We start from the raw sequence: 11,309 nt of genomic DNA, 5'->3' as shown, positions 1-11,309 counted from the left end.
GTAAATACGGCTGGGGGCCGCGCTCGCCTCGGCGGGCTATCTGTGCCACTGATTGCCATGGCGACAGGGAGGGAAAACACAGACGCGGCTCGGCGGGGTCGAGTGCACGTCAGGACCAGGAGGAGGTTTTGCCAAGCTGTCAGAAGATGGCACGAGTGTCGCTAGCAGCGCGCGGCGTCCGGTGTCGGGCTAAGCCGTGCCCTTCTGCGAGGCATTTGACCTTATCGTGACCCTACGAAATCCTGCAGATTGATGTCGTGTTGTTATTTTGATGCGGAGACAAGGTGGGTCGGTGGTCTGAGTGGCGATGGGTACTCACAGATTTGTGAGTCCATGGAAAGGTTACCCGTGTCCACTGGAGAGGAAATAACCGAGTGTTCTTGACCCTGAACAATGTGGGCTCCCATGTGTACGGTTGTTAGAACACAGCAGTGTTCCTCTGTCCTTTGTGACCTGATGGAGGCTAAACTTAGCTACAGCTGTTAGGTGTGTGTGTGTGTGTGTGTGTGTGTGTGTGTGGACATGTGATGTGACGAGGGATATCTGCTGGGATGGCATGTGTGGGTGCGCTCCGTTGATGCGCCATTCCTTTATGAAACAGTTGGATTCGGAGGATCAAAGGGACTTTAAGCTCAAAAGACGCCCCCGCCTCCTCCCCCCTCCCCCCTCCCCAAAACCCACGAATAACCTATTACACACGATGGGAGAAGATTAGAGATGGAAATATCGAGGCTCGGTGCAAAACAGACCGAGAGACACTCTGGGCCACATGTTCCATCACAGAAAAGCACGACGTTTTAATTTGTTTTTGTCAGAGTTTGAGGGTTTTTAATTTTGCCTGAACAGATCTCTTTTTCATCAATCAGTGCGACCGAAAAACCCTCAAGAAACAGTGTAACTGTCAGTGTGAGCTTGTGCGGCTGCCATCGTCATCAGGAAGACAGTTTGTGTTCAGGAGGCTGTGTTCAGCATGTTTTCGTGCTGCAACTCGCCGATCAGCTCCAAAAGCAAAGTATAACCGAGGCTTCGTTATCCTTCAGTAACTAACCGAATAACTCAGGTACACAGCACCAATACGACATTTTTACATCATGATGATAGCGCTACAAGAAAAGAAAGGAGACAGATTTAGACCATTTAGCATCTGGACTGTCTGCAACTAATTTAGTTTCTGGAGGAAAAAAATCAATGGATCCCCGATTGTTAGTGAGATTGTTCCTCTGGGAACCTTTTAAAAGGTGACCTACAGTGCACGTCACGGCGAATGGACGATTTCATTCTGCACCAAAGCAGTGGAGCCACGCTCCTCGCATAGCTAAACACTTTTTTTTTTAAAGATTGATAAATAAAAGTACTGTGGCAGTAATAAACAGAACAGTTTGGATTTTCAGAACCATTTCATTTTTATTGCAACATTTTTCAGAAAATACCAGTTTCTTGGAAATCAAAAATAAAACGTTGCATTCCTACTTCCAGAAAAAAAAACAATTGAACCTGAATCCCATCGCAATATTGCAAATTGTCACAACATTTTGAAATGAATAATTTAACAGAACGTATGAGCATAAATCCGTGCTGAATAGTTGGAGTTCTTTGACAGAAAAAAGGGGATTCACATTCCTTAAATGCATGTAAACCGTCCTTCAAAAACCAGCTACTCCAGACCTCAAAACACCCCCAAAACAAAAGAAAAAAAGCAAAGAATTTGGTTGCTATTGCGACACAAGTCACGTACTCCTAAAAGTCCAAGCAAAGCGGAGTCTGTCCCGCCGCGGAGACGGGCCAGAACCTCCCGCTTCATCTTGACGTCATTTCACTTTCTTTTTTTTTTTTGTACACATTTTTGAGTTTTGATTGACAGGACGGATGAAGATAAACATGCAGGGCCTTTGACCTTTTTTTTTTTCGGGGTACCACGCTTTAAGCGGCTTCGGGGGTTGAACGCCGGACACCTTCCGCAGACGTCGGCTTCCGCGGCACAAAGCTGGGTTTGGTTTGCGGCCCCGCTCAGGTCTCCCAGCGGGGGGAGTCTGTGATTCGGGAAAAGATCGTCCGCCTTCCTCTCCGCCTCTGGCTCCGTCCTGGAGGGAGGAGACAGATGAAGGACTTTTACTGCCTCGCAGCCGCTGACCCCGGGGAGGGGTTTTGACCTTTTGTCCTTAATTTTAGTTTTAGACGAGCAAAAACACTTGCACAGGCCCGACGGAGCCAAAGAGCTAGCTGACGCTACACGGACAAGAGGCCGAGAGGGAGGCTGAAAAGTAATGATTCTGTAAAGCTTTAAAAGCGGAATAGCTAGCTCTTCATGTTGAAACAAGGTAGTCATGCTCTATAGTTAATAAAGAATACCATTATTGTTTTACATACATAAATAGAATGCTAACATAAATAGAATGCTAACATGCAACGCTTCTTTTTCTGCTTGCCCTCTCTTATATGTTTGGTTTGCAATTGAGATTGAGCGTTGCATTCTGGGACAAATGGTGTCGACTAAAAGCACATATCAGGCACATATTGTAGGCGCCTGATGACTTTTTAGGGTCATTTCATCACGTTCCGCGCGCGTGAAATGGCCCCGTCGTGTTATTCTTTCTCTCCCTCGGTGAAACGTGTTTTTAAATGTTGAACCGGCCTGTCGTTTCCCTCCCACGCACGCCGCCCGCGTGGTTTGGGCAGGGCCGAGCAGCACGCTGGGTTTGGATACTGTGGTTTCTGTGCCCCGCTGAGGCCCTCAATGCACACACACACACACACACATTTCTATAAAGAGTAAATATAGAGCCTGACTCAAACTGTCCTGCCCACACACAGAGCCATCAACACTTGACCCAAACAGAAGACTCACAGTACGCGAGGCCCCCCGGTGGCCAGCGATGAGCACTGCGTGTGTTGATTAAGAGAAAACTGTCTGACAGTTGCACGTCTTGTTTTGTCGGGATGTGAATAAATGAACTGCTAAACTCATCGTCGTTGTTATTGAAAACATTTGTCTTTGATTCACTTAATATGCAGAGGGAAACATTTGTGCTTTGCACCAGGGACACATTGGATTTGAATTTTTATTTAAATATACATATACTCAGTTACCCTTTGTAGGCATCTAGCAGACGACCATTCTGATGTAATTAGTCATTGTATTTATTCCAGAGTAGGTGAATTGTAGTTGGATTGAAAACTCTAAATGATACATACCTACATAGGTGAATATATTTGTCTTAGTGTCCTTATATGCGACACAGGAGTATTGGTTATTGAACATTTTGGCTTATCAAATGCCGGTATTTGTTGATTTCCCTTCTTTTGAATGACAGTTAAGTGAATAATTTGGGGATTTCTCACTTTGTGATGTGGATTAATCTACAACACAAACAATGGCTTTCATAGTAGATAGATTCTGTCAGTTGATTGGTTGTTACACTCCTAACTTTGCATCTAATGTAAGAAAGAAAAGCATCAAATTCTTATATTCACGAGGCGGAACCTTTAAAAATATTTCAGCATTTTTGCAGGAAGAAATGGCCCCAAAATGTTTTAAGGGAGTATTTTTGCCAGTGAGGAATTAGTCCTTCACATGAGTAAAAGGGGTTTGTCTAAACCTGTATTCGTAGTTTTGGATATAGTTATTTACAGTTTTCCACCTCACTGGATTTGAATGCTTCACAAAGAAGCAGTGACTCACTTTGTCCACTCGTCTCGTTGCTTCCTGTCTCACCTTTTTGTATTTGCACAACAGTCAAAATAGCAGCGTCATGAATTTCCATTTCAGCCGGTTGATTTGGGAATCTTTTTGGAAATTTTGTGTATCCAAATAATGTACTGCATCACATGCACAAGTTACCTGTTCTCTGGAAACACCTCTAAGGGACCTTTAAATGTTCATGTTTTGTTCATGACAAAAGTTTCAAACTTGAATGAGTACATAAATAAAACAGCGAAAAAGAACCCACACGTTAGTCCTTGGTGACCCATCGGAGTTCGCTCTTGACGTTCTGCAGCTCTGAAAGGTTAACAGCTGGACCGGGCAGCTTCACGGCGCCCGGCATCACCTTCTTCTCCTCCGGCGTCACGGCGGCAGCGCTGGGCTCCTCTGGTGTTTGGGCCTGAGCAATTATTATTATTATTATTATTATTGTCGTAATCATCTCCAAAACTTTTGTTGTTATTATTGTTATGGCAGTCAGATATTATAAAATATCTTTTTTTTCCTCGAATGTCTTAATTTCTCATAATTTTCTGTATATTGTTATATTTAGTGTGTATCATTCTTCCTTAAACATCAATTGTTTAGTTTACTTCATCAGAGCCGTGATAAACTCGTGTTGTTTACTTCTCTCAGCATCGTCCCTCTCGGGTATCCGTAGAAACACAGACGTGCTGTGAGTGAAGATGCTGATAAAAAAACGCGTCGGCGCACCATTGGTTATGTGCCTCAACGCATCCCTTAAATACTCAGATTACTTACTGTGTGTGTGTGTGTGTGTGCTGCGTGGTCTCACCTCTTCTGTCTCTACTGTCTCCTCTCTCCTCTTGACAGGATGTCCCGCCCCTGGACGCAGACCTCCCATCGGGATGTTCAAATTAGCCTGAAGGACAGCGAGAAGGCCCAATGAGATGCTTTCAACGCTTTAAACAAATTAACTGTCTGTGCGGCTCTGCATGTCCGTGTGTTTGTCTGTGTGTGCGTGTGTGTGTGTGTGTGTGCGTGTGTGTGCGCGTGTTATTTGCAAGCCTACACCTGTCTTCTCAAAAGATTTCAGCCATAACTTCCTGTCCTCAAAAAAAGGAAGCTGCATCTTTACGAAAGGTGCAACACGCACACGCACACACACACACACACACACATGCACTCAGCGATCTGCCTGCTAACTTGATGTTGATGACTTGATGTGTGTTTTTTTGGCATTGTGCTGCACTGTATTGTAAATATGCTCATATTGTACAGCTGTACAGAGAAGGAGTGTGACGTGTTCCATGGAGGACGTTTTATGTGTTTCATTTTGCAAAAAATTGGAAAGTTAAACTTTTGACTTTTTTAGGAGGCCCTTTTGTTTCTTTAATGAGGTGATGTAGTAAACGATGCTCCATTTAAGGTCTAATAAAGCAGGGCATGCTTTAGGGTGGGTGGCCCTGCTGTGATTGACAGGTCCGTGCCACCACATGAACCACATCCAGCAAAAAACAACCACACGGCGACCGGCGGTAAATCCAAGACGGCGACGGCTTGATTGAAAAAACCGAAGGCCTCGAAACAGCCGTCCACAAACCAATGGGTGGAGTGACGATGTGACATATGTGGATATGCTTTAAGTCACTACAAAGCACCTGATTTATGTAATACTAGAGTGCAATGTGTGATTTTATGATGTAATGTATCATGTAAAGTGATTTTTATCTTGGAATGGTACTAAACGTGCTTTAAAAAACGTATTTACCACATTCGCTGATTTCCCTGCAGACTATTGGCTCGACTCTGCTTCCTCACCTCATACATGCATATCAACACGGTGAAGGTGTATCATCTGAGAAGTCCATGCTGGACTTTGGGATCCACTCTTGGAGACGTTTGGACACGACATGTTTTCAAATTTTGCCGCGCCGGCTGTTTTGGAGGGAATTTAATGAACCTTTTTATTGCCGGCGGTTGTAAAAAAAGATGCTTCAGCCGTTTACCTGGGAGGCGGCTGAGATGGAAGCAGCACCCTCTGAGGCAGTGTTGCCGAGGCCAGATTACAATTTCCCCTCATCGATGATCAGAAATCAGTTTTTTGGTATTTTTTCGGTGTTGGATATGAAACAGGTCCAGTGTCAAAAGTGGATCCACAGGAGTCAGAAGGACACTTATTCTTATTCTCATTATTCTGCATAGGCCATTTGTTAAAGGTCCATACTGTTTTGTTTTTTTGCTGGTCTTAAAAAAAAAAAGATTTTAAAATGAATATGAAAGGTTTCTTTATTTTTTAAATGAAAATATATATTATTCAAATTGTAAATCTGTACTGCTGCTCCTTTTTGTGGTGAACTAAAAAAGATGGTGGAGGCTGAGACAAAAAAAACCTCATGTTTGTACTGTACAGGTGTTTAGAAAGGTTCTACGTCCAGATGCCTGTCCCATGGTTAGAGAGGAAAATGAGCACAATAGGAAGAAGGAGAGAAGCTGGAAGAAACCCCTCTCTGACATGCACGCACAAAGCCATTTCAACACAAAACACACATTTACAAACACGCAGCAATACGGACAGCTGCTCGTCCTTTGCCTCGCTACAAGCTACAAGTCTGCACTTAACGAAGCCTCGACACCGTATTATGCACAGTCTGGATTCTGTATTCTGCCTTTGCCAATAAACGCTTAAATGTGGAAACATCTGTTTTTTTTTTTAAATTTATTCAACAGAATAAACAGTTACAACTTGACTTTTCAAATAAAAGTTTCACAGCCAGGCGGATGAAAATGTTTTACCTGAAGGGCCTTGACGTTGGACGAAGGTTTGGACATAATCCTCCCAAGTGAGTCCACTGACCTGCAGGAAGCACAGATCACAGACATTCAGCCGTGTCTGTGTGTGTGTGTGTGTGTGTGTGTGTGTGTGTGTCTGGGGCATTGGGACTCTGTGTTTCTGTGGTTTTAAAAGGCCGGGATAGCATTTCAGTTGCTTAGCGACTCTCCCGGACCGAAGCAGGTAGAGGAACTGTTCTCTGAATCATTCATGAAAGGGCAGGCAGCAGGGAATGTCAAAATAAAAGCGCGACACTGTGTGAGGGGTAGAACCTCTGCATTTAGTAGAGTGATATGAGGCAGGGTTTAACCTTCTTTAACTTCTTTAAATTAGTTTATTAATCAAAAGTTTTCAATTCAAATCACACCAAACCACACAAAGTAAATATTTACAGCGTTATAGAATTTTGTAATGTTTTCTTAATATTTTATTAAGTTAGGCAAAGGTCTAAACCTCATATTTTTAGGCTTATTTCGCAAACAGAAATCTGAATTTGTCTACCCAAAGTTACTAATCTAAATCTAAATGATCTTCATCATCAAAATAGTAAAACCTCCCCAACGACAAATACTAAAATACACTCTGAATAACAAAATTGGTGAACCCTTTTTCCCACCTCGCTTCCTTATTTAATCTTATCCTGCTTTCTGCCCTACTTCCCCCCCCCTCCCACCCCCCCCCCCCCCCCCCCAACAGATCAACAGGTCCCACTCGTGGAAGTTTCCATGGCCCATTTATCTTATCTGCGAGCGGCTCGGAGCGATTGGGCCGCGGGAAACGGAGACCCGGGCCCTGCGGGCTGCTGCTGCTGCTGCTGCTGGCCGTCGATGGATGCCCTCGGATACCGTTGCTAAGGGGCTGTTTGTGCGACAACATGTCCTTGACCTAAGGGGCGAAGGCCCCCGGACACCCCGAAATACACACGCGCACACACGCCCGCACACACGCTTACAAAAGGGTATTTATGTTGGTCGTGAGTAGCAGCTGCTCATCATGGAGCCTTCTGTAAGGACTCTCTCTCTCTCTCTCTCTCTCTCTCTCTCTCTCTCTCTCTCTCACACGCTGAAAACCGCCGGCACAAGTGTTCCTTATACTTTGAATTATTTAAATCTTTAATCTTTGCGTATTGACACCTAACAAAAAGGCTCTTTCAGGAATGGGCTTCAGAGCGTGCTGGTATTTCTGGAATATCAACAAGAGGTGCAGCTGCACAAATAGCAGCACGAATCAATCTTTCCTTTTACAGTGGCCACTAATAAAATTACATTTTTTTTCTAAAAAATTCACTCCAGACATTCATGGTCCCCAGAGGATCAATTGTAACTTTGCTGATGCTTTAACATTGGCCCAATAATACGTTTTAATGCTAATTAGCCAATGTTAGCATGCCAACAGGTTAAACTAGGACGAAGAACCTAAATATAATCTGGTAAACGTCCTCATGGTCACGGTTTTAGCAGCTCGTAAAGTCAGGCGTTGGTATGGCCTACGTGATGCTAACATGATGATAACAGTGTCTTTACTGTCAAAATTTTTACATTTAACATTTTCCGAAACAGAGCCACAGCCATCAGGCCATTAGCTTGTGTTAGCTTAGCATACAGGCTGTAGGCTGAAGAAATAGCTGGTTCGCTAAGCTAATAATCTCCTGACTTCACATTAAGCACGCAGACATGAAAGGTGTACTATTCCAATAATGTATTTCCCAAAATATTAAACTATGCTGGTAAAGATTTGGGTTTTTGGGGCTGGTAGGAAATGACACACTAATACAGGGCTCTTTTTTGCGTGAGAAATTGGACGTTTGCCGGGACTAAAGACCGAAATGACCTGCTAATGCACACACTAATATACAGTATGTTGTAATGTTGGTTCTTAAATGAAAACCCTAATGAAAGTCGCCCCCTTTGCTAAACAGAGTCTCCCTGAATGTCATTGGAAACTTCCAGACTGTGACTTATAAAAAGTACAAGATGCTAAATGAATACCACAGTGATGACCTGAATCCACCCGCCGTTCCAAAAACACAGATCTAACGCACCTGTTCAGGACACAGCAGTGTGATGCCTGACTTCAGTCTCTTGCTCACTTCCTATCCTCCTCTCACACACTTGTTTCCTCTCTCCTCTCTCATTCCCCGCGCCCTGTTTCTCTCGCAAGTGGTGGAAGGATTCCTCTCATATCTGGGATTTGTTCTCTCTATAAATAGAATGAGTGTTACACAGGAGGGACCTGCTTTCTATCCACACACTCTTAGACACACATGGACGCGCTGAGTGACCAAAACATTGTCAAACAGCAGCAGCAGCAGCAGCAGCACCGGGAATTTGGATCTCTTCACTTTCGGACGTTTCTCAAACCAGAGTTACAGTGTTAAGTCAAGAAAGACATTCATCACACACACAAAATAGCATTTAAGTTTTAAAAAACTAAAAGCTAATTGGTATTTACACATATTCATGTTGATGATCTCCCATTTGATCCTCTTTTCTGGCTTTCCGGGTTATAATTACAGTATTATTTTCCAGTGAGAAAATGACTGAAACTCTTGAACCAACATTCATCCCAAAAATGGAACATTTATGCATTTTAACCAATAAAACGACACATTTGTATGTATTTTTGCATCATCTTCCACAAGCCTCTCCTTACCCTTCTGCTAATGTTCATGACTAAAATGGCACTGCCCCACATAACAGCAGTGGCACCCACTCCACACACACATTCTGGTATGCTGGTATGTCTATACACTTTAAACACTAAAGCACATCCACGGGCTCAGAGGGGAACTGTGATCTCGCGGAGTTAAAGGTGTGTGTGTGTGTGTGTGTCCTCGCTTACCTCCTGCCGTGCGTGGCTGCTCTGCCCTGCCTGCGCTCTCTCTGAGGTCCTCTTCGGCTACCTGACCTGTTTCCGCTGGTTCCGATTGGCTCGGAGAGACGGGGAGACTCCTCCCAGGGAGGAATCTGACCCATCACGAGAGAAGCAGAGTGAGTATTCACCCTGTGTGCGTGTCTGTGTGCGTTACTCTATATAGATGTGTTTCCTTGTCTGTTTAAAGTCTGTCGGAGTGGTTTGGTTCTACATACCTTTTTTTCTTTCTGAATTTTCCTTGGCTTTTCCTCAGGTGGAGTGGTCCACTGGGCCTATGAAACGTATCTACTGTGTGCCCAGGTAGTAAAACAACTCAAACGGCTCGTTATGCGTTTCAGACTATGCAAACAAGACACACACACACACACACACACACACACATTGTGGTGCTATCTGTTGGCGAGGACTTGCCACACCTAACACCCCATCATCACTGACTGTGTGTTGAGCAGAATGCTTATTGGTCGACTGTTGAATGTGTAGCTGAAGTTTTGCAGTGAGCAAAACCTTATTTATGCAGGATTTAAGGTTTAAATGGCAGCATGTGTGTGTGTGTGTGTGTGTGTGTGTCCTAGCTTTGGATTCAAGGGGTGGTGCTTCCTCCCCAGGGTGCACAGATGTTTCTCCCTAAAGTCAAACAGAACACCTTACAGCAGGATCTGGAACTCACACGTCTGTGTCCGAAATGGGACGTCAGGGGCCCAGGGGGATTTTGGCCAATTCACCATTATCATTATTAATTATACTTATTCATTATATCCTTTTCTCAATGCATCAATTTTCTTGGCTGTTCTGTTTCTCCTTTTCTTTTTTGCATGCTGAGCACTTTGAGCTTTTCCACTTGTCCCCAGTACCTGTAGGCCTTTACAAGTGATTGTTACCGCACCTTTTTTTACACGAGTCGGACTTGTTTTTTTAAGACTTCAGTTCACGTTTGAGACGGCTCATGCAGGGAGGCGAGCTGTAGTCTTGGCGCTGGGATTGAGATAAAAATCTAAACGAGGAACTTAAAAAAACGAGGCCTGCCCGTGATGATAATGAGTCCTAACTCCTAACTCTGCGCAGTGAGTCCAGTGAGTTGTTGCTGTGAGACAATATTCGTCCCTCCGGTCCGCTAGGCAGCTGTTTGGTTGGCAGGAGATGGAAAGTTCGAAGTCACATGCACGCGAGGGCATCCGCCCTGTTCCAAGCTGCCCGTGTTGCTCCACCAGCACTGGAAAAAGGCCACAAACGTCTCACCGTCACGCCGGGCGGTCGCCTGACTGATGTAATTCATTTAATTAGTGAGCGTTCGCAGTGTGATTAGAACAATGCAGGCCCCCCCCCCCAGCTGCTCCTCAACACAATCCGCCGTGGCGGATGGATGTGAAATTCATCAACACCTTGTTTCATATACAAGCAATTTTATGTTCCCATCCTCACATTTACGGCCTAATGAGTCAGCCTGGGAGCTTGTTTCCTCGCTGCATCTGAGTCAGAACATCGACATTCGTCGGTGTCCTTTTACGCTACTCGCCTTTTGGTAGGATGAAATCCAATATCAACACTCACACTTCTTGCATTTTTTTTTTGTTACTGCTGCAGCTCGGCCAAAGGAGCTCTGCAAAGCCTGAGCAATTATTCTGCTCCTCATTTTGAGGGCTACACGCTGCCCTCGGGTTCTCTTGGCAAAGTGGAGTTGATTCACAAGGCATTAACGAATTGAAAGGGTCTGGAAACAGAGAGTAATGCCATAATGAAAGATCAAACAAAATTTATGACGAGAAAAAACAAATAACGTTGATGTTTACGATGACTTCATGGCGCGGTTTTCACACAACCACTAAACTGCTTTGCAATGCAATGCAACTTAATTTACCTAATTGAACATTTTTAAATACACTACCCAACTTCCTTAACTTTTTCCAGTATTATACAGTAAATTTTTACTGAAACGATTGT

General features: G+C 44.1%; 2 protein-coding genes across 4 annotated transcripts in view; one reads left to right on the top strand and one right to left on the bottom strand.

Moving 5' to 3' along the window:
* cnksr2a (connector enhancer of kinase suppressor of Ras 2a) overlaps positions 1–4,972 on the top strand; it is a 34,460-nt gene extending 29,488 nt beyond the window's left edge. For both annotated transcript variants that reach the window (XM_062559288.1, XM_037455422.2), the window contains one exon: positions 4,535–4,972. In XM_062559288.1, coding sequence (XP_062415272.1) covers positions 4,535–4,587 — 53 coding nt within the window. In that variant the 3' untranslated portion in view covers positions 4,588–4,972. The remainder of the gene's footprint in view (positions 1–4,534) is intronic.
* Positions 1,329–9,456, bottom strand: smpx (small muscle protein X-linked). Of its 2 annotated transcripts, none has more exons than XM_062559298.1 (5): positions 8,536–8,616; positions 6,458–6,518; positions 4,497–4,583; positions 3,948–4,100; positions 1,329–2,081 (listed from the first exon to the last, which is right to left on the bottom strand). In XM_062559298.1, the coding sequence occupies exons 2-4, from the start codon at positions 6,491–6,493 to the stop codon at positions 3,951–3,953; spliced, it is 273 nt and encodes a 90-aa protein (XP_062415282.1). In that variant the 5' UTR covers positions 6,494–6,518; positions 8,536–8,616; the 3' UTR covers positions 1,329–2,081; positions 3,948–3,950. The 2 variants fall into 2 exon arrangements, with proteins under 2 accessions (XP_062415282.1, XP_062415281.1); XM_062559297.1 differs by lacking the exon at positions 8,536–8,616 and adding an exon at positions 9,336–9,456 and having other exon boundaries at positions 1,331–2,081.
* Between the last annotated feature and the right edge of the window lie 1,853 nt (positions 9,457–11,309).

The sequence above is a fragment of the Pungitius pungitius genome, chromosome 19 (assembly GCF_949316345.1).
Source record: "Pungitius pungitius chromosome 19, fPunPun2.1, whole genome shotgun sequence".
Classification (NCBI taxonomy): domain Eukaryota; kingdom Metazoa; phylum Chordata; class Actinopteri; order Perciformes; family Gasterosteidae; genus Pungitius; species Pungitius pungitius.
Note: the sequence above shows the minus strand (reverse complement) of the source record. Positions and strands in the feature narration are given on the sequence as shown.

Coding starts and splice junctions, on each gene's coding strand:
- smpx (XM_062559297.1), bottom strand. CDS start 6,493: ATGTCCAAACCTTCGTCCAACGTCAAGGCCCTTCAG. Junction 4,584..6,457: donor CCAACGTCAAGGCCCTTCAG/GTAAAACATTTT, acceptor GCTGTCCTTCAG/GCTAATTTGAACATCCCGAT. Junction 4,101..4,496: donor AGACAGTAGAGACAGAAGAG/GTGAGACCACGC, acceptor ATAATTGCTCAG/GCCCAAACACCAGAGGAGCC.